Here is a 23,494-nt window from a genome sequence, read left to right as displayed (position 1 = left end):
TGCGCATGAGACAAGTACTGCAAGTTCTTGTGGTCGGTGTACACTATGACCGGATGTTGGGCTCCCTCCAGCCACTGACGCCACTCCTCGAAAGCTAACTTTATGGCCAACAGTTCTTTGTCACCAATCCCGTAATTCTTCTCTGCCGGTGAAAACTTGTGGGAGAAGTATGAACAAGGCCAGGTTTTGCCGGTCTGGGAGGTTTGGAGCAGCACTGCCCCCACCACGACGTCAGAGGCATCCACTTCTACGATAAACTGACGCTGAGGATCTGGATGTCGGAGACAAGCGTCCTGTAAGAAAGCATCCTTAAGATCCTGGAAGGCCTGGACAGCGGCGGGAGGCCAGTCTCGCGCATCCGCACCCTTCCGTGTGAGAGCAGTCAGGGGAGCTACCAGGCTGGAGTAGTGCGGAATGAACTGTCGATAGAAATTAGCAAATCCTAAGAACCGTTGGAGTGCTTTCACTCCCGACGGCTGCGGCCAGGTCTTGATGGCGCTCACCTTGTCGGGGTCCATCCGGAAGCCAGTAGAGGAGACAATATACCCCAGGAAAGGCAATGATTCCTGTTCAAACTGGCATTTCTCTAGTTTGGCATACAAACGGTTTTCCCTTAGTTTCCGTAGAACTTGGCGCACGTGTTGCCGATGTGCCTCGAGGTCCTGAGAATATATCAATACATCGTCTAAATATACGATGACGGAAGTGTATAGAAAGTCACGGAGCACCTCGTTCATAAGATTTTGGAATACCGCTGGGGCGTTACAGAGACCAAAAGGCATGACCAGATACTCATAATGGCCATCCCTAGTGTTAAAAGCGGTCTTCCACTCGTCCCCTGGGCGGATGCGCACGAGGTTATAAGCGCCTCTGAGGTCCAATTTGGTGAACACACGGGCCCCTTGGAGGCGATCCAGAAGCTCCGGAATCAGAGGCAACGGGTAACGGTCTCGGCGAGTGATCTGGTTCAAGCCCCGATAATCAATACAGGGGCGAAGAGACCCGTCTTTCTTCCCTACGAAGAAAAACCCGGCCCCGGCCGGGGATTTAGAAGGTCGGATGAAACCCCGGTCCAAGTTTTCCTTTATATATGCAGACATAGCTTGGGTCTCAGGCAGAGACAGGGGATAGACTCTCCCACGGGGCGGTGTGGTTCCTGGCAACAAGTTGATTGCGCAATCAAAGGGTCGATGCTCTGGGAGTAATTCTGCCTTTTCCTTAGAGAAGACATCCTGGAAGGCACGGTACTGTGGTGGTATCGTCAATGGAGTTGTGAGGAGCGGGATTGTTTGCAGCGGGCGTGTGGGAAGGCAATGACGGTGGCACGCGGGACTCCAGGAAGTTATCTGAAGGGATCTCCAATCAATCACCGGTGAGTGTTCCCTAAGCCAGGGTAGACCCAGGATGACTGGGTGGATGGATTTTTCAAGAATCAGAAACGAGATCTCCTCCTGATGGAGGGCCCCGACCAGCATCTTCAGAGGACCTGTGCGCGTGGAAATGGTTCCAGGAAGTGGATTCCCCTGAATGGAAGAGACACGCATAGGCGGTTCTTGGGGACAAACGCCGAGCTGGAGCTGTTGTACTAGTTCCTGGAGGATGAAATTCCCCCCGGAACCAGAATCGAGTAAGGCTAGGGTATCGAACCCTCCTCCAGGAAGACAAAGTCGTACCGGAACGGTACATGAGGAGTTGGAAGAAATGTTGCCTAGAGTCAACTCCCCGCTGAGCTCTAGGTTCGGGCGTTTCCCGGACGCTCGGCGCAGCGTGCTAGGAAATGCCCCTGGGCCCCGCAATACAGGCACAGTCCTTGGGAGCGTCGGCGCCTCCGTTCCTCGGCCGAGAGAGGGCCCCGGCCCAGTTGCATGGGTTCTTCAGGTGGAAGGACAGCTGTCGTAGGTGGGGTGGCTCGAACCCGAGGTGGCGTGGTTCGACGAACGGCCTGCCCCTGGCCGGTTCTCCGCTCCCGAAAGCGGCGCTGGATGCGACGATAGACTCGTCCCGCCAGTTCTACGAGCTCCTGGAGGTCGTCCGGAAGGTCCCGGGCCGCGAGTTCGTCCTGGAGCCGTGGGGAAAGGCCCTCCAAGAAAATTCCATGTAGGCTGTCCTCCCCCCCGGCTAATTCGGAGGCGAGGGTCTGGAACTCCATAGCATATTCCTCAAGGGGGCGATTGCCCTGCCTCAGCTGGAGCAGTTCTGAGGCCGCCGTAGAGGCGCGAGATGGTTCATCATAAATCCTCCGAAAAGCCTTAACAAAGTGCACTAGGTTATTCAGCCTGGAATCCTGGTGCTCCCAGAGGGAGGAGGCCCACGCCAAGGGTTTCCCGTCCAGGAGGGAAATGATGTAGGTCGTCTTGACCCGATCCGTGGGGAATTGCGCGGGCAGAAGGTCGAAGCGGATATAACACTGGTTGAGGAATCCCCGGCACGCCTTTGGATCTCCCGAGTACCGAGGCGGGGAAGGCATCTGCACCGGAGCGGAGGAACCCGTAGGGGCCTGAGACGAGGATGCTGCAGGGCTGGTTGTGGAGGCCCCCTCAACCCGATCAGCCAGGCGTTGGACTGTTGACATCAAGGTATCGAGGCATATTTGTTGCTGTTGTAGCTTCTGGGCTAAACCCGGAATGGCCTTGAGGCCGGCGAGGTCCGCCGGGTCCATGGCCTTGCAAATCTGTTGGATTCGTGGACCCTTGGGCCGATCGGAACCAGAGGAGAAGTTGCTGTAGATGGTGGCAGCAGTGGCCCCGACCGGGAGGCGGCAAAGACGGGCTCGGAACTGGTCGAAGGAGGAACTCTGGAAGCCCTATGCGACCAAGGGCTTTGGCGAGGAGGGTGGAGACGACGGAGCTGGTCCAGTGGTGGGAAGATCTTCGCCCTGGAAGCCGATCCTCCCCCGAGAGGAGCTCGTAGGAGTTCGGCCGCTGGGACTTAGGAGATTCACCCTGGAAGCCGGAGTCCCCCCCAGGAGGAGCCTGTAGGAACCCGGCCGCTGGGACTTAGGAGGACCCACGGGGGCCGAGTCGGACGAAGTCCAAGGTTGATTGCCGAAGGGTCGTTGCTCGCCAGTCCAGAGTCAGGAACCAATGGATCACCGTAAGCCAGTCCGAGGTCAGGAGCCAAAGAGTCAACGTAAGCCGGTCCGGGGTCAGAAGCCAGAGGATCACCGCAAGCCGAACCGAGGTCAGAAGCCAGGGAATCGTCGTAAGCCAGTCCAAAGTCAAGAGCCAAGAAACACCGTCAGCCAATCCGGGATCAGGAAACAGGAGGCGCAGGAGAACTCAGGATGCAGCAACTTGAGACAGGAGAACCTGGGAACCTCGTTGCAAGGCCCAGAGGAGAGGGACTCCAGGGCTTAAGTAGCCCCTACGGCGTCTGACGTCACCCGAGGGAGGAGGCAGGTTTTGCGCGCTTGGCCCTTTAAATCTCGGGCCGACCCGCGCACATGCACCTAGGGGGCGGGGCCAGCCGCAGCCGGACGCCGGCTGCTCCACCGGAGTAAAGGCATGGCGGCAGAAGCAGAGGCAGGCCCGGGCACTGCACGCGAGTGCCGGGAGCGTGGTGGCAAGCGTCCCTGGAGGCCCGAGGAGGACGGGGAGAGCCCGGAAGCCCCGGGAGGTAGGCGATGCGGCCGGGGCCGACCCGGGACCGCAACACTTCTGCTTTAGAGATAGATGGGGTATTGCCAACGGTGGGACCCGAGGTAGGTGGTGAGCAGGAGCGCTCCAAGGTGGGTCGTCTGTGTGTCCGCTCTTGGAGGCAATGGTTGATATGGCCTGTCAAATCGATAAAGTCCTCAAGGGAGGACGGGAGCTCGCGGGCCGCCAGTTCATCTTTGAGCCTGGAGGATAGTCTGTCCAGGTAGATAGCTCAGAGGCAATCTTCTTGCCAGGATAACTGTAGCAAGAGTCCGGAATTCGATGGTGTAATCGTACAGAGCCAGTTGACCTTGCGCAGATGAAGAAGATTGGTGCTTGCCATAGCCTGCCATCCAGGATCATCAAAGGTCCGATGGAAGACAGCCACAAAGCAAGATAGCTCTTGTAAGAGTGAGTCCAAACACTCCCACAGGGGCGAAACCCACACCAATGCCTTACCCTCCAGTCGAGACAGGATGAAGGTAACCTTCATGAGTTCATCTTGGAAGATGGACGGCTGCAGAGCAAATTGCATGTAGCATTGGTTGATAAACCCTCTGCAGAGTTTGGCGTCCCTGTTGAAATGAGGCAGAGCAGGAAGGGCCAACAAAGCCCTGGAAGGCGAGGGAGGTGGCTGTTGGCTGGCTGGAGCTGGTACCGGAACTGAGTGACCTGATTGGGCATCAAGCCGGGCATGGAGATGCCAGTGCATCGAGAATCTGCTGTTGCTCTTGCACCTTGGAAGCAAATCCTGGAATGGCCTGGAGGGCAGATGGTTCCGCCGAGACCATGGCCTTGGCATCCTGTTGCAAAGGAGGTGAATCCATAGGCCGAGGTGGGGTTGGCGCTACTCACAGGGCAGGCCCTACGGGTTCCCATCATCGGCAGGCAGAGCTGGCTGACTGACGGAGGCCAGCTGGAGCTTTGCCAATACCAGCCTTCGTTCCCCGCAGGTTGAGCCCTTGGATAACGGGGCCAGCTGGACTTAGGTGGGCCTCCGTCCGAGGTCTTCTCTGGAACGACGAGGTCAACCAGGGGCCAGCAGCAGTAGAAGGAATTGGTAGTCCAATCTGGATGAGGCAGAGTCCTGGAGACCTGGGCACCAATGAGTAAAGGAGGAAGGCAGAGGGTGCTCGAGTAAGAACAGACCAAAGCCTGAAAGGCCAAGTCCAGAATGAAGATGAGAGAAGCGTCGTAGAGCAGGCTGAAATCAGGGCAGGCAAGGAGAGTAGCAAGGTAAGCATGGGTCAATACCAGAAATCAGAAGAAGAACGGTCAGGCAAGGCAAAGGTCAAACCAGGAGACAGGCAGAATTGTAATCAGGCGAAGCAGTAGTCAATACTAGGAGACAAGCAGTAGCGTGGTCAGATGAAGCAGTGGTCAATCCCAGGAGACAAGCAGTAGCATGGTCAGACAAAGCAGTGGTCAATACCAGGAGACAAGCAGTAGCGTGGTCAGACGAAGCAGTGGCCAATACCAGGAGACAAGCAGTAGCGTGATCAGATGAAGCGGTAGTCAAAGCCAGGAGGTCAGTCAATGGTACAAGCAAGGTAGACACGAACACAGGAACAGGAATGGGTACCAGGATCAGGAATAGGGACACAGATGAATCAGGAACAAGCAACTCAGGACACGACCAGAGTAGAGTCCTGTTGCCAAGGCAAGGAAGCACTGGCTGGGCCCAGCCTTATATACCGGGACCCAGTGACGTCATCATCTGGGACCGCAGGTGAGATTCCCTCCGCGACTCCTTTAAAGGTACAGCTGATGTGCGTGCATGGCATGAGATGGCAGCGTCTCCCCGCAGACTGCGCAGGGAGGCCCACCGTGGAGCAGGGACATCCGCTGTGGAGCTGGGAGCACAAGGAGCAGCCCAGGGTCGGAGGCGCAGCAGAACTAGGCGCTGGAGAAGGCAAACAGGGGTAAGAGGGCACATGCAACAAAACCAAAGGAACTACACCCATCACCCACAGTCCAGGGAATCCAGACACTGGAAGTACTCCCAAAGCCCAAAGGAAAGGAACTACCAGCTACCACCCACAGTCTAGGGAATATGAACACCAGAGGAACTCCCAATACCAAAGCAAAGGAACTACACCCACCACCCACAATCCAGGGAGTCCAGACACCGGAGGTATTTCCAACACCCAAAGCAAAGGTTCTTATGGCCTGGATTGGCCATTGTTGGAAACAGGATGCTGGGCTTGATGGACCCTTGGTCTTACCCAGTATGGCATGTTCTTGTGTTCTAACTACCAATCATCATCCACAGTCCAGGGAGTCCAGAGACCAAAGATAGTCCCAACACCCAAACCAAAGCAACTATACCAATCACCCACAGTCCAGGGAATTCAGACACTAGATGTACTCCCAAAGCCCAAAGGAAAGGAGCTACACTCATCACTCACAGTCCAGGAAGTCCAGACACTGGAAGTAGTTCTAAAACCTAGAATCCAGAAAATCCAGACACCACAGATATGCCCTGAGTCCAGAGACTCATGCTGGCAGATAAGGATCATTTGATCTACCCACTCTGCTCTCTTATGCCTGTGCTATCATAGATCCTGTTCAATCTTTGGTCTTTCCACTAAAGTCTCTTTGTGTCTGTCCCAAATTTGGATTCTTTCAGTCTTTTGACTCCCAGTACCTTCACTGAAAGAATGTGTCAAGTGTTGCCCACCCTTTCAGTGAAAAGGTATTTTCTCGCATTCCTTTTCAACTTCTCTTCCACCCTTTAGCTTCCTATGATGACGCCTTTGAAACCTATTAATCTTCCCCTGAGTAGACTTCAAAGAGGTGAGGAGGGGTAGAGAAGGATGGGGCAGGGGCAAGTCAGCTGGATTATACATCCCAAATACTTTACTTCCCCTCTGTGTGCTCTCCACAAAGTGGGGATACGGGAGCAGACTTAGTGTTTGGGTAATTGCCAGGATCTTGTGGCCTGGATTGGCCACTGTTGGAAACAGGATGCTGGGCTTGATGGACCCTTGGTCTGACCCAGCATGGCATGTTCTTATGTTCTTATGTTCATTCTTTATCCCACATAGTTTACATCTGCAGCACTGGCCCCCTCTGCTAGGTCTTTTTTTTTTGGAAATCATCTTGCGGGCCACTAGGTAAAAAGTACCCATTGACTTGCATGCTACCTGTGGCCACTGAAAACTGCCCTCTAGATATCTCTATCCTAAGGGATAGGAACGAGAGAGGGGATCTGAATGAAAATTATCATCTAAAAGACTCTGAAAATCACATTAGCTAAAATTTGTGACTAAACGTCACCCACATTTAGCCAGAATTTTCAGAGCAGATTTATGTATACAAATGTGCTTTGAAGATTTGAAGGTGTGCAGAATCCCCCATAATATACAAAATTACTTGTGATTGACATCAGACCTAATTTTCTGTGCAAGGATTTATACTCATACTTTTCCTAATCCTGATCCCACTCCCTGGAATATAAAACTCCATAAAAAGTCATGTCTTGCATGCACTTATACACATATACAGTACCCACCACTTTGAAAAGTACTCTCTCAAGCACCTGAACAGCATTGCCCTTTTAAACCTGTGCAGGACCAGGCTAGATGCCTGGTCCACCTTAAATCCCACAGAGAGAAAGAGTGCTCTGTGGGCAGGACCCTGCTAGGGCAGGAAGAGTCCTGAGGGTGGGACTAGCTGGGACAGGATAAGTTTGTGAGCCCAGCTGGGATCAGGAGGTCTCTACGTCTCCAGGAGAGGCAGCTCCTGTAAATCTGTTCTGACCAAACCAGAAAGTACTGAATGTACACTGACCAGTGGGAATACATCTGTAATCCTGTGTGTAAATGGAATTCTGCTAAGGTAGGTAGTCCATTGTTATGAATAAAAGTGAATATTGCATTAGAAAAGGCTGGATTCAGTGTGGTTTACTGCTCCACCCCAGATAGCTTTGCTCGGCCATTCTCACATATGGTATCAGGTCGGGGATTTTTTTTTCTAAAGCTTAGCACAGGAAAAACCCCAAGACTCCACAGGAGGACTGTGAAGTGAAGTCTGTTATGAGGCACACCAACGAAGTTGAAGGCAAAGCAGTGATGCCAGGGCTGCAGAAGCACTGGAAGTTGGAAGCTTCCTGGCTCATAGAAGAGCACAGAAAAAAAAATACTACTGAAAACTGCCTTTAAATCAGAGCATGGTCTGTGGGGCCTGGAGGCAGGTTAAGTTGTTTCTTTATAGACTAAGGAGAAAAGTTCTGTCTGATAACAGAACTATGATACACAGTACAGTTAGTGCTGGTGAGGCAGGGTTTTGGGTTTGTTTGGTTTTTTAACCTTTTTTTTCCTTTTAAAGAGAAAAAAACCAGGAAAAAGCAGTTGTGCACTATGGCTGGCGCAGGGTGTGGCACAGAGAGAAAGTGAAATTGCTAGCAAGTGCAGAAAGGGGTATAGTCCCTGTAAGAGACTGCAACAGCCAGAGGCCTGGACAGGACTATCGAAATCCTGGTTTGGATCCAGTAGGTGTTCTGCAGTGCAGGTGAAAGGAAGAGACGCCAGATAGCTTAAAAGATGGAAGCAAAGACTGCACAGAGTCCTAAATGGTTACAGCTGATAGCTGAAGTACAGGAGATTGTAGCAGTGGTGACCCAAATGGAGGCAGAGCCAAGACAACTTACCAGAGAGAACACTATGTTAGTGAGTGAACTGAGAAAACTGCCAGCCTGCCAGAAGTGAAGCCAGGCAAGGCTATAGGGCTCCTGGAAGCTGAATAAGCATAGCAGCCGTTTGAGTTATATGACTGGATCTTGACACTTTAGCCCACTCCAGAGAGGGCTGAAAGCAGCAATGGGGCTAAAGCCAATACGGGTCCTGAGGGACAAGACTCTGTGGAGGGGAATGCAACTAAGCAAAAAAAAAAAAAAAAAGCCAGACTAATGGTTCTGAAATGAATGTACTGCCCAGGAACTCATGGAGAAGCTTAAAGGAATGACCTAAAGAGAGAGGGCCTGTGGAGACCTCTGAGAGAAGGGTCATAGAGAGCCAGGAAAAAGCCTGAGAGAGGCACTGCAGAGAAGCTTGAGGTTGGCACTACAGGATGTCCATAGGAAGACACTGTAGGGTGCCCAAACACTGAAGATAGCTCTGAAGAGGGAAACACAGACTGTCCAGAAGGTGTCAGTACTTAGTAGCCCCAGTAGCCTGTGAGAGGCAATATCGAGTGGCCAGAGGAAGGCAGCATGGAGGAGTCTGAGAGAGGTGTTGCCAAGGGGCCAGCTGAAGGGTCCACATAGGATGGAAACCCAAGCATGAGGGGCTGCAGATACACCAGATGGAGGTGCTATGGTGAGCCTGGAGAGGCATACCATGGAGACCCCAGCAAGAGGCGCTACAGAGGAGCCAATGTGTGACACTGACAAGGAGTCAGCAAGAGCCGTGGTAGAGTCGCCAGAGGGGGCTGATCATGACGGTGCAGAGATGGCACAGATCACCGCAGAGATGACTGAAGAATACTTACCACACATCCCACAGCCAGTCCAAGGAGTCCAGCTAGGGTGGAAGTGGAACTTGAAGCTACAGATAGACTGAGATAAAGGACTGTGGGTGTACACAGGGCTAGGGCTGCAGTGGGTGGTACTAGCAAAGCTATCTGGGGTAACCATAATGTGTGGAGGTGAGTCTGACCCTAGATTGTCAACCCCAAGCCTAGCTGGTAGGAGGCAGATGAAGGGGAATAGGGTGTGTGGTACTTCCCTGGATGAGATCCAGGGGGAAGTAGTAAAGTTTGGTCTGCTGGATCCAAGCTGAAGGAGGGGGGTATAGGTCAGAGTGCCCCTGTTTTCCCTTTTAAACCTGTACAGGACCAAGCTGGAAGCCTGGTCCATCTTAAATCCCACAGAGGGAGAGAGCTCTGTGGGTGGGACCCTGCTGGGGTAGGGAGTGTCCTGAGGGCAGGACCAGCTGGGGCAGGATACGTTTGTGAGCCCAGCTGGTGTCAGGAGACCCCTACGTCTCCAGGAGAGGCGGCTCCTGTAAAACTATTCTGACCAAACCATAAGAGCGAGGATGTACATTGTCCAGAGGGAAGACACTCCAACCTTGTGTGTAAGTGGAATACAGGTAAGGTAGGCAGTCCATTGTTATGCTGATGTTGATTACATGAATAAAAGTGAATACTGTATTAAAAAGCTGAATCAGCATGGTTTACTGCTCCAGCCCAAAGGTTTTGCTCGGCCATTCTCAAAATCATGCACAAGAAGCCAAAGGTTTTCATAAGAGAGGAAGCTGTAGGAATACAGTTCATGATATGAAGCTGCAAGGAAGCAGATGCAGGAACAACATTTGGAAATATGTTTTCATGGGAAGGGTGGTGGATGCTTGGAATGCCCTCCTGGAATGGGTAGTGGAGGCTAGGGGTAAGGAGGAAGGAAGAACTGGTATCGGGTTGCGTAATGGTGTTGTGGAAGAATCTCAACTAGGCACATGGTCTTTATCTGCCTTCTTTTACTATTACCATCAGAGGTGATGAACCTCAGCTTTTTTTCTGGTTTGGTGACCGATAGCTGTTTCACTCCAAAATTGCATCTGCCCTTTGATTTCTGGGTCCCAAAGGAATCATTTTGCATTTTTTGAGGTTAAAGGGCATTCATTAAACCCTTGATATTTTTCAAAATTGTTTAAGCCACCTTTCAACTTATTTATTCTCTCTGTCCCATATTTTTATATCATCTGCAGACAGGCACACTTTCCCTTCTAACCCTTCTCCAATGCCACCTCTAAAGCCATTGAAGAGGACTTGGTGCCTGCTAACCACTCTCTCTTCAGCAGAGTGCATCCCATTGACGTCTACTCTTTTAAGTCCTGTTGCTGAAATAATGCCTTACCCAGTTTAAATTGGTTTTCCAGCTTCCAGACTCACTAATCTTCTATATGGAACAGTATCAAAGAGCTTACCGAAAAGCACACAGTACACACTACTGTGGCCCTCTGGTTTACCCCAAAGAATGTAATGAAGTTTGTTTGCAAAGATCTTGCCCTTCGTGCCTAGGATCCTGCCTTCAACATCCTGCACTGTTCTCTCCTTTAGCACCATGTGGGCCTGAGAGCTTCCTCCTTGCACAGTCTCCGTTTCCAGTGAGAAGCTGAACGGAGCTGTGAGGGGTTCAGTCAGCTCCTCCTTCAGTATTCTGGGATGTTCCTCATCAAGCCCCACTGCCTTGCCTCCTTCCGTTTGTACCAGTACCTTGAATACATCTTCCTCAGCAAATGGTAATATACTTATTTATTTGTACAGTTAGTCTATTTCTTTGCCTTTTGCATCATCATCTTCTCCTAGTGTGAATAGTGAGCAAATGTATGAGTTTAAAATGCTGCTTTTAACGTTGACCTTTGAAGGCAGACACTTATGATGTGCATTTTACTTCATTTTGGCTGGTTTTTTATTCTTTCCCATGTACCCGATGTATTAATGTCTTGCTCCTGTTCTTTCTGGTGAGATCTTTACTCTGCAGCAAGGTACTGGGCCCTCTAGGATGTTCCTTAAGGTGTTTGCACTTTGATGTTTTTTCTCTGTCTTTGTCTTCTGTCAATGTTTGTGGTTTGATAGTGGAGTAATTGAAAGAAAATATTGGTGTACATTGCTTTCCATTGCTAATACCACTTGTAATAATATGGTTGGCCAATTTTTGAGTTGGTGTGACTACTCATCTCGACATCTGTGCTGGGGGATGTCTGGCTGCACTTTTTCTTACAGAGAATTATTGTTTTCTTATGTTTTTTATGGGAGATTTGAATGTGTTCCCTCTAAACATACATGGCATTCATTTGCTGATTAAAAGAAAGAAGTTATTGAGTTTTTTTTCAAATGTCTTAGGCTAATATTGTCTTTTTTCAGGAGACTCACTTGACACCGATTTGAACATAAAAAATTACATCTTTTTTTGTTAACTTTGTATTTAAAAGCCAAACAACAAACACAGCAAGATCATACAGAGCAAGAATCATGGTTATAATAGTCTAACCCTCCTAACAAACTCACACTGACTTATAAAACTTCCAATATGGGTCCCATATCTTTTGTAAAATACAATACAAAATTATCAGGTGAGATGTAAGTTAGGTTTTCTATCCGTTCTAGTGAATAAACCTGCGCTCACCAGTTTTTCAGTGTGGGCACAGATTTCCATGTAGCAATTGTAAAAAATGACATTGTGATAGCGATTACAATTTCTCTGGCTGGGTCAGGTTTTTTCTTCTTACACTAGACAAGAAAAGGGGTGCTGCTATCCTTTTTCAGTTAGAAAGGAAAATTACACAGCCAGAAGGATGGTTTATTTGTATCAGAAGTTTATCTCCACAGAAAATTGTGTTCTGTGATGTAGTATATGCTCCTAATGTGCACAACCATTGCTCTTTTACACACTTAGTAACACTACTATGTCAATTTCCCGAGCAGAAGATTGTATTGGGTGCTGATTTTAATATCACTGCACATCACAGCAGATGCAAAACCGCCCAGACCAGCAGTATTTCTTTTCTCATGAAAGAACTTCAATTATTGGATATTTGGTGGGTACTTCACCCAGGGGGGAGAAGATTTTTCTTATTGCTTAGACTTCTATAACTGTTACTGCCATATAAACTATTTGTATTAAGTGATAGGCTGTTTCCCATAGTTTGGTGTGCTGATATTTCTGATCATCCCCCTATTCCTCGAGTCTCTATACTTTACACATCCCAGGGACTCCAGATACCAGACGTACACCCAGTTCCCAAAATCCAGAGCTCAGGGACTCTAGATAGCTGAGATACTCCCATTTCCAAGGAACCCTGAATCTCTCACAAGTTTCTTTTCTCCAGCACTCACGTTTTCTCTTTGTTGCCCAGGTATTGGTACAGGGTCCCAGGATTAGTCACACCTTTCATGGGTGTGCTGGGCAGCTCATTGAAGAAGTAGGGTGGCAGCTTACTATCACGGTAAGTTTCTTCATCACAGGATACGATTCCAGGATAATGTATCATCATACGTGCACCCAGGTTCACTTTCCTGCCGATCACTTTCTCAGGGGGACAGAAATACGAGTATTATCCCATTGCTGCAAACACTTGTTCACAATCTCACACAATCTCACACACACACAGAACACACACTCTAACTAAGGGGGCACTGGGACAACGTGTGCTGATATTAACTGCTGCATAGAACGTGCCCCCACTTACTGGGAAACACTGTTCACAATCTCAGACACACACACACTCTAACTAAGGGGGCACTGGGACAACGTGTGCTGATATTAACTGCTGCATAGAACGTGCCCCCACTTACTGGGAAACACTGTTCACAATCTCAGACACACACACACTCTAACTAAGGGGGCACTGGGACAACGTGTGCTGATATTAACTGCTGCATAGAACGTGCCCCCACTTACTGGGAAACACTGTTCACAATCTCACACACACACACACACACACACACACACTCTAACTAAGGGGGCACTGGGACAACGTGTGCTGATATTAACTGCTGCATAGAACGTGCCCCCACATACGGTGAAACACTGTTCACAATCTCACACACACACACACTCTAACTAAGGGGGCACTGGGACAACGTGTGCTGATATTAACTGCTGCATAGAACGTGCCCCCACATACGGTGAAACACTGTTCACAATCTCACACACACACACACTCTAACTAAGGGGCACTGGGACAACGTGTGCTGATATTAACTGCTGCATAGAACGTGCCCCCACTTACTGGGAAACATGGTCCGCACATTTGGCTAAAGTACATTCTACCCACTCAAATCACACTGATACATTTTAGGACAAAATTTGGGCAATTAGATAACTTTCTTTAGGAATGGATGAGACAAATGTAGAAATGCTATATATAGTCTTGCTATCAGTAAAATCACTTGAGAGAGAGTGTAATATGGGCTGCCCATCTCTCCAAGGTATACCTTACATTATTTTGTAGCATTTAAGAAGTTAGTTTTCTCCACAGCTGTTGGCTTTAAGCATTTTATTTCAGTGAACCATGTCGCCTATCTTCAGTATTTGAAATGCTAGATTATTCAGTTTTTCTGGATAGGCTTTCATCACTACGGGTCAGAGAAAGCATTTTTATAGTATAGGCCCCTATTTGTGATTATGATATCTCTTGTACTGTACCTTACGGAGTCTCCAAGCCTCTATAATTGTTTAACTTGAACTTTCTTGCCAGAATCATTAGCAAGTCCATATTCAGTAGGGCGGGTAGTGGACTAGTTATCTGGCTAAAGTTAACCGGAGAACTTTCCCCATATATTCAGTGGGATAAATACATATGATTTCTGGCTATCTGTAAATGGATAACAAGAAACCTAATTGGCTTTCTTTGAATAGAGCCATTTAGGTTTTTTAGATATCCGGTCTGTAGCCCAATTTGCAATATTGCCTTGCTCCGTATACCCCAAACCCCTTCCCCAGTTATCTCTCCCCACCTCCAAGCAGCTTAAATATCTTCAGGACCTCCAACTCCCAGACCCTATAAATCACTGCAGGGAGCAGGATGAAAAAATAGGGAAGCTTTATACTAATGTGCCACAATCAGTGGCCCTCCAGCTAGCACATAATGCCCTTAATTCACTCCCTCAGCCACACTCCACCCCCAGACCCTCCCCCCATTCCCCCAAACCCTAAAAAGCACCTCAGGGAGCAGGATGAAAAAATAGGGAGGCTTTATACTAATGTGCCACAATCAGTGGCCCTCCAGCTAGCACATAATGCCCTTAATTCACTCCCTCAGCCACACTCCACCCCCCAGACCCTCCCCCCATTCCCCCAAACCATAAAAATCACTGCAGGGAGCAGGATGAAAAAATAGGGAGGCTTTATACTAATGTGCCACAATCAGTGGCCCTCCAGCTAGCACATAATGCCCTTAATTCACTCCCTCAGCCACACTCCACCCCCAGACCCTCCCCCCATTCCCCCAAACCATAAAAATCACTGCAGGGAGCAGGATGAAAAAATAGGGAGGCTTTATACTAATGTGCCACAATCAGTGGCCCTCCATCAGAATTTGTTTTACTTTGAAGGGAAGTAAAAAGAGTGGCAATGGATGCTGCTTGAGCTGCTGGGGTCCCTAAACAGGGCAATACATGGCATAAACCACTTACTAGGAAAATATACACATCTGTGAATATCATATACATTATTCTTTTTCCATGCTCTTATATATAGGATGGATGAAGAGACAGATAAACATCGCCGTGGTATTAAGAATAGTAGACGGGATGTGCCTTTAATAAACCATTACATGGGTAAACAGCATATTTTTGATCAGCTGCACTGGATTATCATAGAACTGCTTCTGCCTCACTGGATATTTAATTTAAATGTGATGGAACGGTCAGGTTTAAATAAGGAGCTGGGCTGCTATACTTTAATGTGAATAAGCACATGTGGATGATGTCGTGGCCGTGAGGGAGGGGTTAACTGTTTAAATTTTGGCATTTTTTCCAGGGCATTTGAGATCTTTTAAAAGGACATCTCCATGTTGTTCCTGCAATTTTAAAGCTGACTGATGCAGAAGATGCATATGGCCATGTCGAATGCAGTAAGTGAATACAGGGAAGGTTTCTTTGGTGACATTGTTTGGGGAGCACTAAAATATGAGTAAAACAATGGTTTTTCTTTCACTCACATTACCAGAGGTTTTTTCCGACATATGAATGTCATTTAAAATCATCGGAAAATGTAAAGTGTACAATGCATGAATAAGTCACTTGAGTGGCTGATGATTCCTACCTGTGTATTCATGTCTGAAAGGATGTCCGACCACACCGCAGAAGACAGGACCATTAGTGACACCAATGGAGGCCAATCTAGGAAGAGAAAGTGAACACTCAGCACATCCTCCAGCTCCCTAAGGTCACACAGTCGCAATCAGGGCTGGGATCTAGTGCCGTAAGCCTTCATTTGCAACTATTCTGATTTTTCCCTTAGACCTGGTTCCTTCTGAGCCAGCCTTCCACTGCTCTTTTGATGAGTTTGCAGTGATCAGTACCTGACTTTTAGTAGTTGCTCAGAACAGAAGACTTGGATTTGAAAAGCACAGCGCAGTGCATGGGAACACTCATCGTCCTGCTTGTCTCCAGGAAGCCCAAAGAGGCAAAGAACGGTGCAGCCCTGAGGACAGAAGGAAAGAATCCAATTACATCAGCCTTCCACTTTCCCTCCTATTAAACTATCTCCTTCCTTGCTCCAGACTGAAAGATGCCCTCTCCTTTTTACTGCAGCTAGGGGTCCACCCTCAAGTGGATTCAGCCCAACTCCCCTCCCTGGGTTCCGGAGTCCATGTCCTTCCCGCCCCTGCTTACTACTTTACTTCAGAAAACGGATTTATTACTGTAAACCTGCTTACAATTGGCAAGGCTAGAAGCGCGTCCCTAGCGCCTCCTTTTGGCCCGGAGCGGCGGCTGTCAGTGGGCTGACGCTCAATTTTTCTGGCGTCGGTTCTCGAGCCCGCTGACAGCCACAGGTTCGGAAAACAGACGCCGGCAAAATTGAGCGTCCGTCTTCCAACCCGCAGGCACATTTAACATTTTTTTTTTTTAATTTTTTTTTACTTTTGGGGCCTCCGACTTAATATCGCCATGATATTAAGTCGGAGGGTGCACAGAAAAGCAGTTTTTCTGCTTTTCTGTGCACTTTCCCGGCGCTGGCAGAAATGAATGCCTACCTTTGGGCAGGCGCTAATTTCTTAATGTAAAATGTGCGGCTTGGCTGCACATTTTGCTTTCTGTATCGCGCGGAATACCTAATAGGGCCATCAACATGCATTTGCATGTTGCGGGCGCTATTAGTTTCGGGGGGGGAAGGGGGGTTGGACGCGCGTTTTTGACGCGCTATTACCCCTTTCTGAATAAGGGGTAAAGCTAGCGTGTCGAAAATGTGCGTCCAAACCCGGGCTAGCAGTGCGCTCCACCGGAGCGCACTTTACTGATTCGGCCCGTTTGTAATTTGACTATTTCAGGGCGGTAAACGATTTCTTTGATGTTCCAGGCCCCTTCGAGTAGGAGTGGCCCTTGAAACGATTCATGAAGGGAAGATGCAAAGCTTGAACGAGCTGGGGAAAAGGGCAGTCAAGGGCGGCGTTGAGGTGTGGGAACTGGCAAGCAGTGGAGCGCAGTACCAGACCGACAACCTCGAAAACCACCTCCAGTCCCATCAGCTGTTTGCTGAGTGGCGCCCCAAAGTTTTAAATAGGAACCCCAGAGGTGAGGGACTAAAGATCGATGGAGGTCCCTGCAATCCTGGCCCCGGGTAGCGGTGTTCAAAGTTCAGAGCTCCCCCCATCAGGTGGAAGCTGCGAGGAGCCGCTGAGAGCTCCCGCATCTTCAGCTTCAGGACCTCTTGGCTCAGCTCCACTGAAGAAGTCGAGAAAGAGCGAAGGGCCTTGGGGATGAAGCGCGTGCCGGCGCAGAGGGACCCATGAGGGCAAGGTCCCAGCAGCGCGTGAAGGCCTCAGCTCTCTGCCAATCAGCTGCAAGAGGCGCTGTGTGAGCACATGGCCACCATGATTCCTGCCCTTACATGTGCCACTCCTCTCTTATTCCCTCCTGTCGCCCCTCAGGCTGCGGTGTCACTCCTAGGGACGCCGCGATTGTACCTTAGGACCTGGACTTTTTTTTTATTTTCTGCTGCTATTTATTTATTTGTCTGGTGGGTGGGAAGGAGGCCTGGCATGGAAGACAGCAGGGGCGTTGAAAAGACCAAATGGCATCACAAGGTATTAAAAGTGTCCGTCTAGGGTATTAAACGCGGACTTCCTTTCATCGCCTTTGTGGATACAAACCAAATTATAGGCATGCCTGAGGTCTAATTTGGAGAAGATATTTGTTCCCTGAAGCCTGTCAAAGAGCTCAGATATTAAAGGCATTGGGTAGCAGTCTTTTAGGGTGATCTCATTCAGGCCCCAGTATCGATACAGGGATGGAGAGAGCAGTCTTTTTCCCCTATAAAGAAAAAACCCGCTCCAGCAGGAGACTTGGAGGGTCGAATGAAGCCTTTAGCCAGGTTCTCGCGGATGTACTCCGACATGGCCTGAGTCTCTGTGAGTGACAATGGGTAGATCCTACTCAGAGGAGGCTCCGTATTAGGCAACAAGTTGATTGCGCAATCATAGGAATGATGCGGGGGCAAAGTGTCCGCAGTCTTCTTGGAGAACACATCTGCATATGATGAGTATTGCGAAGGCCGGAAGGAGAAAGCGAAGTGGTCAGGCAAGGCAGAGGCGATATGGACTCCAGACGGCATGGCAGGAGGAGCCCCAGCAGGAAAGTTGTAAAGTGGCCCAGTCAAACTGTGGGGAATTCTGTTGTAACCACAGCAGTCCTAGAACTACTGGATGTATGGCTTTGACCAGAATGTGGAAGGAAATGGACTCCACATGCAGTAATCCTGTGTGGAGCAGGATAGGAGCCATGGTGTGAGTGATCTCACCAGGTAGTGGTTCTCCGTGGATGGATGAGAGAAGTAAAGGCACTGGGGAGCAGATGGTGGGAATCCAAAGGTGCTCAGTCAATTGTCTAAGAATAAAGTTCCCACCAGCCCCAGAGTCCACTAAGGCCAGGGTATGGATCTCCTGGTTGTCTAGCTTGATGGAGATAGGTAATGTCAATGGAGGAGAAGGCAAAGTCAGGCCTAGCAGCAGTCCTCCTGCTGAACCTAGGCCTGGGAGTTTCCCGGACAGACAGGGCATGTGGCCATGGCATGTCTGGGTTGGCCGCAGTATATTCAGAGACCAGATTGCTGGCGGCAGCAACGTTCCTCGGGAGAAAGTCTGCTCCGGCCCATTTGCATGGGCTCATCTTCAGTTTTGCTTGGAGCCACGTTCAGTCTGGGTGAAGGTAAGCGTTGTATTCGGGACAAGCTTGACGTAGATTTTTTGGACACTCGAGACTTCTGCAAGCTCTCTTGCAGCCGGCGGTCGATGCAACCGGCAAGGTCTATCAACGAGTCCAGGGATGCAGGCAGTTCCCAAGCCGCCAGCTCATCTTTGATCCGGGAACTCAGTCCCTTGAGAAAAATGGACCATAAGCAATCTGAGTACCAATGAAGTTCGGACAACAAGGTCCTGAATTCTATGACATAGTCAGTTAATGGTCGGGTGTCCTGTTGAAGGTGGAGAAGAGAGGCTCCAGAAGCGGATCTTCTGCCAGGATCGTCGAAGACGGAGCAGAATAGGGCAAGAAACCCAGGCAGGTCACGAAGAACTGGATCAGCATGTTCCCAGAGGGGTGATGCCCAGGCCAAGGCCTTACCATCTAGGAGGGAAAGGATGTAGATAGTCTTGGTAATCACATCTGGGAAATAAGCAGGATGAATGCATAAGTGCATATAACACTGATTCAGGAACCCCCTGCACATAAGAGAATTCCCAGAAAATTGTGGAGGTGCCGGCAAGGGCACGGCAGGCCGAGGAGCTGGCATAGAGGTGGAAGGGTTGAGCTTGGGAGATGTCGTGGTAGAAATCACAGCAGCATCTAAGCGAGTGCTCAAATTATCAATGGCTGCTGCAAGTGTTTCCAGGAACTTTTGCTGCTCACTGATTCTTTCAGCCAGGCCAGGGATGGCCTGGATAGCTGAGACCTCTGCCGGGTCAATGGACTTGGCAATCTGTTAGGATTTGTGGATTTTGTGGACCCTTGGCCCGAAGCCTGGGGGGTGGAGCCCCACAGGTCCACACAGTCGGGAGGCGAGATCAGCTGCAACAGGGAACCCGACTGCAGCTCAGTAGAGAGGGAACATCCACGTGATCGCAGACTAGTCCAGAGCTGTGCCATGAGGCAGACTCCGAGGAGCAGGAGGCAAGGACTGGGTCTACTGTAGACCAAGTGCACAGACTGCCCGAGGGAGGGGACAACGTAGTAACAGAGTCTCTGATATAATGATGTAGGGGCTGCCCCGAGGATCGGGAAAGCGCAGAGTCAGTCCTGGCAGTAGTGTGACGTAGACTGCCCCGAGGAGCGGGGAAGCACAGAGTCAATCTTGGCAGTAGTGACACAGGCTGCCCCGAGGAGCGGGGAAGCAGGAGCGAGTCACTAGTGTAGAGACAAAGACACTGCCCCGAGGAGCAGGGAAGCATAAGCAAGTCGCTGGTGCAAAGGCGTAGACACTGCCCCGAGGAGTGGGGAGCGTAGAGAAGAAGTCTCTGTTAGGCAGTTCTTAAGGCAACCCCGAAGAGCAGGCAGGAACTTTGGAGAGGTGCAGGGACCACTCTGAGGAGCAGGGACGTCTGGAGACAAGTCTCCCTGGAAGCGCACACAGGCCCCCGAGGAGCGGGTATCCGAGCCAGAGTCCAGAACCGTGGGTAGAGATCCAAGTCAGGCACCAACGTCTGAGGAGACAAGAACAAGCACCAGTAAGTGAAGGAACTCATTGCCAAGTCGACTGGCGTAGGCCAAGGGCGGTGCTTAAGAATCCCAGCTAGATTTTCAGAAGGCGTTTGACAAAGTTCCTCATGAGAGGCTTCTAGGAAAAGTAAAAAGTCATGGGATAGGTGGCGATGTCCTTTCGTGGATTGCAAACTGGCTAAAAGACAGGAAACAGAGAGTAGGATTAAATGGGCAATTTTCTCAGTGGAAGGGAGTGGGCAGTGGAGTGCCTCAGGGATCTGTTTTGGGACTCTTACTTTTCAATATATTTATAAATGATCTAGAAAGAAATACGACGAGTGAGATAATCAAATTTGCAGATGATACAAAATTGTTCAGAGTAGTTAAATCACAAGTAGATTGTGATAAATTGCAGGAAGACCTTGTGAGACTGGAAAATTGGGCATCAAAATGGCAGATGAAATTTAATGTGGATAAGTGCAAGGTGATGCATATAGGGAAAAATAAACCATGCTATAGTTACACAATGTTGGGTTCCATATTAGGTGCTACAACCCAAGAAAGAGATCTAGGTGTCATAGTGGATAACACATTGAAATTGTCGGTTCAGTGTGCTGCGGCAGTCAAAAAAGCAAAAAGAATGTTGGGAATTATTAGAAAGGGAATGGTGAATAAAACAGAAAATGTCATAATGCCTCTGTATCGCTCCATGGTGAGACCACACCTTGAATACTATGTACAATTCTGGTCACCGCATCTCAAAATAGATATAGTTGTGATGGAGAAGGTACAGAGAAGGGCAACCAAAATGATAAAGGGAATGGAACAGCTCCCCTATGAGGAAAGGCTGAAGAGGTTAGGGCTGTTCAGCCTGGAGAAGAGACGGCTGAGGGGGATATGATAGAGATGTTTAAAATCATGAGAGGTCTAGAACGGGTAGATGTGAATCGGTTATTTATACTTTCGAATAATAGAAGGACTAGGGGGCATTCCATGAAGTTAGCATGTGGCACATTTAAAACTAATCGGAGAAAGTTCTTTTTTACTCAACGCACAATTAAACTCTGGAATTTGTTGCCAGAGGATGTGGTTAGTGCAGTTAGTATAGCTGTGTTTAAAAAAGGATTGGATAAGTTCTTGGAGGAGAAGTCCATTACCTGCTATTAATTAAGTTGACTTAGATAATAACCACCACTATTACTAGCAACGGTAACATGGAATAGACTTAGTTTTTGGGTACTTGCCAGGTTCTTGTGGCCTGGATTGACCTCTGTTGGAAACAGGATGCTGGGCTTGATGGACCCTTGGTCTGACCCAGTATGGCATCTTCTTATGTTCTTATGTTGTCATCAATTGGGGACACCCCTGAGGTACCCGGCATAGCATCCTTAAAGAGAGACTCGGTGGCGTGCATGTGCGCCTAGGTAGGCCCAGAGGAGGCATGGAGGTTGGCGGCGTCCCAGCCGCCATGAAAAGTTCCGGGAGGCAGTGGCTATCACAGCCACAAGTTCACCCAGAGAGGAGAACAGAACAGCACAAGACGTGATTTGGGTCGGCTGCAGGCGGCTGCGGCCGACGGTCATAACAGTAGGTCTTGGTATGTGGACTTAGTGAGGTTAAGCATAGACCTTCCGCTGAGACTGGGGGAAGTCAAGAACCTGCTCAGGCAGGGCCCAGTCACTTGGGAAAGGACAGATCAATATTATCTTACAGCTTGGCTCTTGAAAGGGACAAATTAGAGGAAAAAGGGTATTCAAGAGCAGTAGTGGCCACCTTGTTAAAATATATAAAGCATTCAACCTAGGGTCTAGAAAGCTTTTGAAGGTTGGTGCAGAATGATGATCTACAGATTCATTTTGGTGAGGATGAATAGGAAATAATTTGTCAGGTTGCGCATTCAGTCTCCGCATGTGCCAGAAGGGTGGAATTTATAGTGCGACCGCTTCATTGCACATATTGATATCCACTTTTTTTCACTAAAGTTTCTAGGACCGCCTCTTCGCTTTCTTGGCGGGGTTCAGGTTGCGGATTGGAAAGGTCATATCTGCACATGTGGTGGCCCTGCCCTGAGCTGCATCATTTTTGGTCTGTTGGAAACACAATTAAAATTATTAAGAAGGATTATTCACTTACTCCTGTTGTAGCCCTGTTGGGATTTTGGGTGGACTCAGAGGGTTCTTTGACAAGGAAGGAAACTATCTTAATTTTTCTGTTCCAGCGGCTCGTTTCACAGTCATGACATTCTGGGAACAGGTGCCAGCACCTGCACACTTGGAAAAGCAGTCAGCTGAAACAGCGTTGATTAACGTGATTACACTTACTCTCAAGGGTCAGGAAGATAAATATGACCAGATATGGAAGAGGTATTAAGAATTTAAGGGCAGCAGTTCATGATATCCAATTCTTGATAGATTTGGTACTTTTAATGGGGGAGGTACTTTTTAGGGTATTCTATGGAGGTTCCAGAGTTGATGTGTCTTGTGTTAATTGATGCTTTTATACAGTTTTGAATGTATGGATTCTTATTATACATGTATGTTATCTGAATTTTTCAAACTAAAAAGTTTCAAAAATAATTTGGCCAGAGAGAAAGCAATGATGCATGAACTCAGGAAGATTGTTCCAGGCACTTGTTGCAAAGCACAGAGACAGGAGCTGGGCCCTTGGGTCGTGGTGAGAGCTGACTCCACTCACAGGGAGGAGCCCTGTGGGGGCTCAGCAGTGAGGGACACAAGAGGCAAGAGGTTTTATCATACAGCAGAAAGCAACCCGAGGAGCGGGTTTGTAAACACAGTCCAGAGTAGAAAGACCTTTAGATGGATTCTCCGGTAGTGGTCCGCAGAGCGGGGTAACCTGGGGAATTCTTCTTCCTGGTAGTTCTTGTGCGAGGTATCTCCAGTAGTGGCCCGCAGCGCGGGGTAGGCCGGAGGCTGGTATTGGAAGTAGGCAAAAGGCAGCGTGGGTCTGGTAGTGGTCCACAGAGCAGAGGATCCACACAGCGTGAAGCGAGGAGGAGAGTAGAGCAGCTCTTGTACTCACTCCGAAGTGTCATAGTCGCAGTGGAGACCTGAGGCACAGGAACACTGGAGAGTCCGTCTGTATTAGCAGAGAGAGGTGCTCACTTAGGCTGAAGAATGTGAGACTCGCAGAGAAGGCTCTCCGAGGAGTGGATAGCCCCGAGTGCTGCAAAGCCCCCGAGGAGCAGGTACCCGAGTCACTCAGTCTGGACCGCAGGAACAGCGAGGCGAAGCGTCTCTGAGTAGCAGAATAAGCAAGACGGAAATCCTTGCTAACTCATAGGTAGGAAGGTTCGGTAGGTTTAAATACACGTAGGCAGGTGACGTCATGCGGAGGGGACGCCCCCGAGGTTCCCGCCATGATGTGGATAAGAAGGAGGCAGGCGCGCAAGGGCGTGTGCCCTAAGTCACACCAGATTCAAGATGGCTTCCGGTGTCGCCCACGCCGTCCCGGGAACGCCAGGGAGGTCAGCGTGCAGA

General features: G+C 49.3%; 1 protein-coding gene across 1 annotated transcript in view; it reads right to left on the bottom strand.

Moving 5' to 3' along the window:
• The window catches only part of LOC115093343 (adenylate cyclase type 10-like), a gene marked incomplete in the record, with an annotated part of 787,628 nt that overhangs the window by 632,079 nt on the left and 132,055 nt on the right, over positions 1–23,494 (bottom strand). Inside the window, 3 exon segments of the mRNA XM_029604970.1 lie at positions 12,474–12,663; positions 15,406–15,482; positions 15,665–15,786. Coding sequence (XP_029460830.1) covers positions 12,474–12,663; positions 15,406–15,482; positions 15,665–15,786 — 389 coding nt within the window.

This window comes from Rhinatrema bivittatum, chromosome 6, assembly GCF_901001135.1.
Source record: "Rhinatrema bivittatum chromosome 6, aRhiBiv1.1, whole genome shotgun sequence".
Taxonomy (NCBI): Eukaryota; Metazoa; Chordata; class Amphibia; order Gymnophiona; family Rhinatrematidae; genus Rhinatrema; species Rhinatrema bivittatum.
Note: the sequence above shows the minus strand (reverse complement) of the source record. Positions and strands in the feature narration are given on the sequence as shown.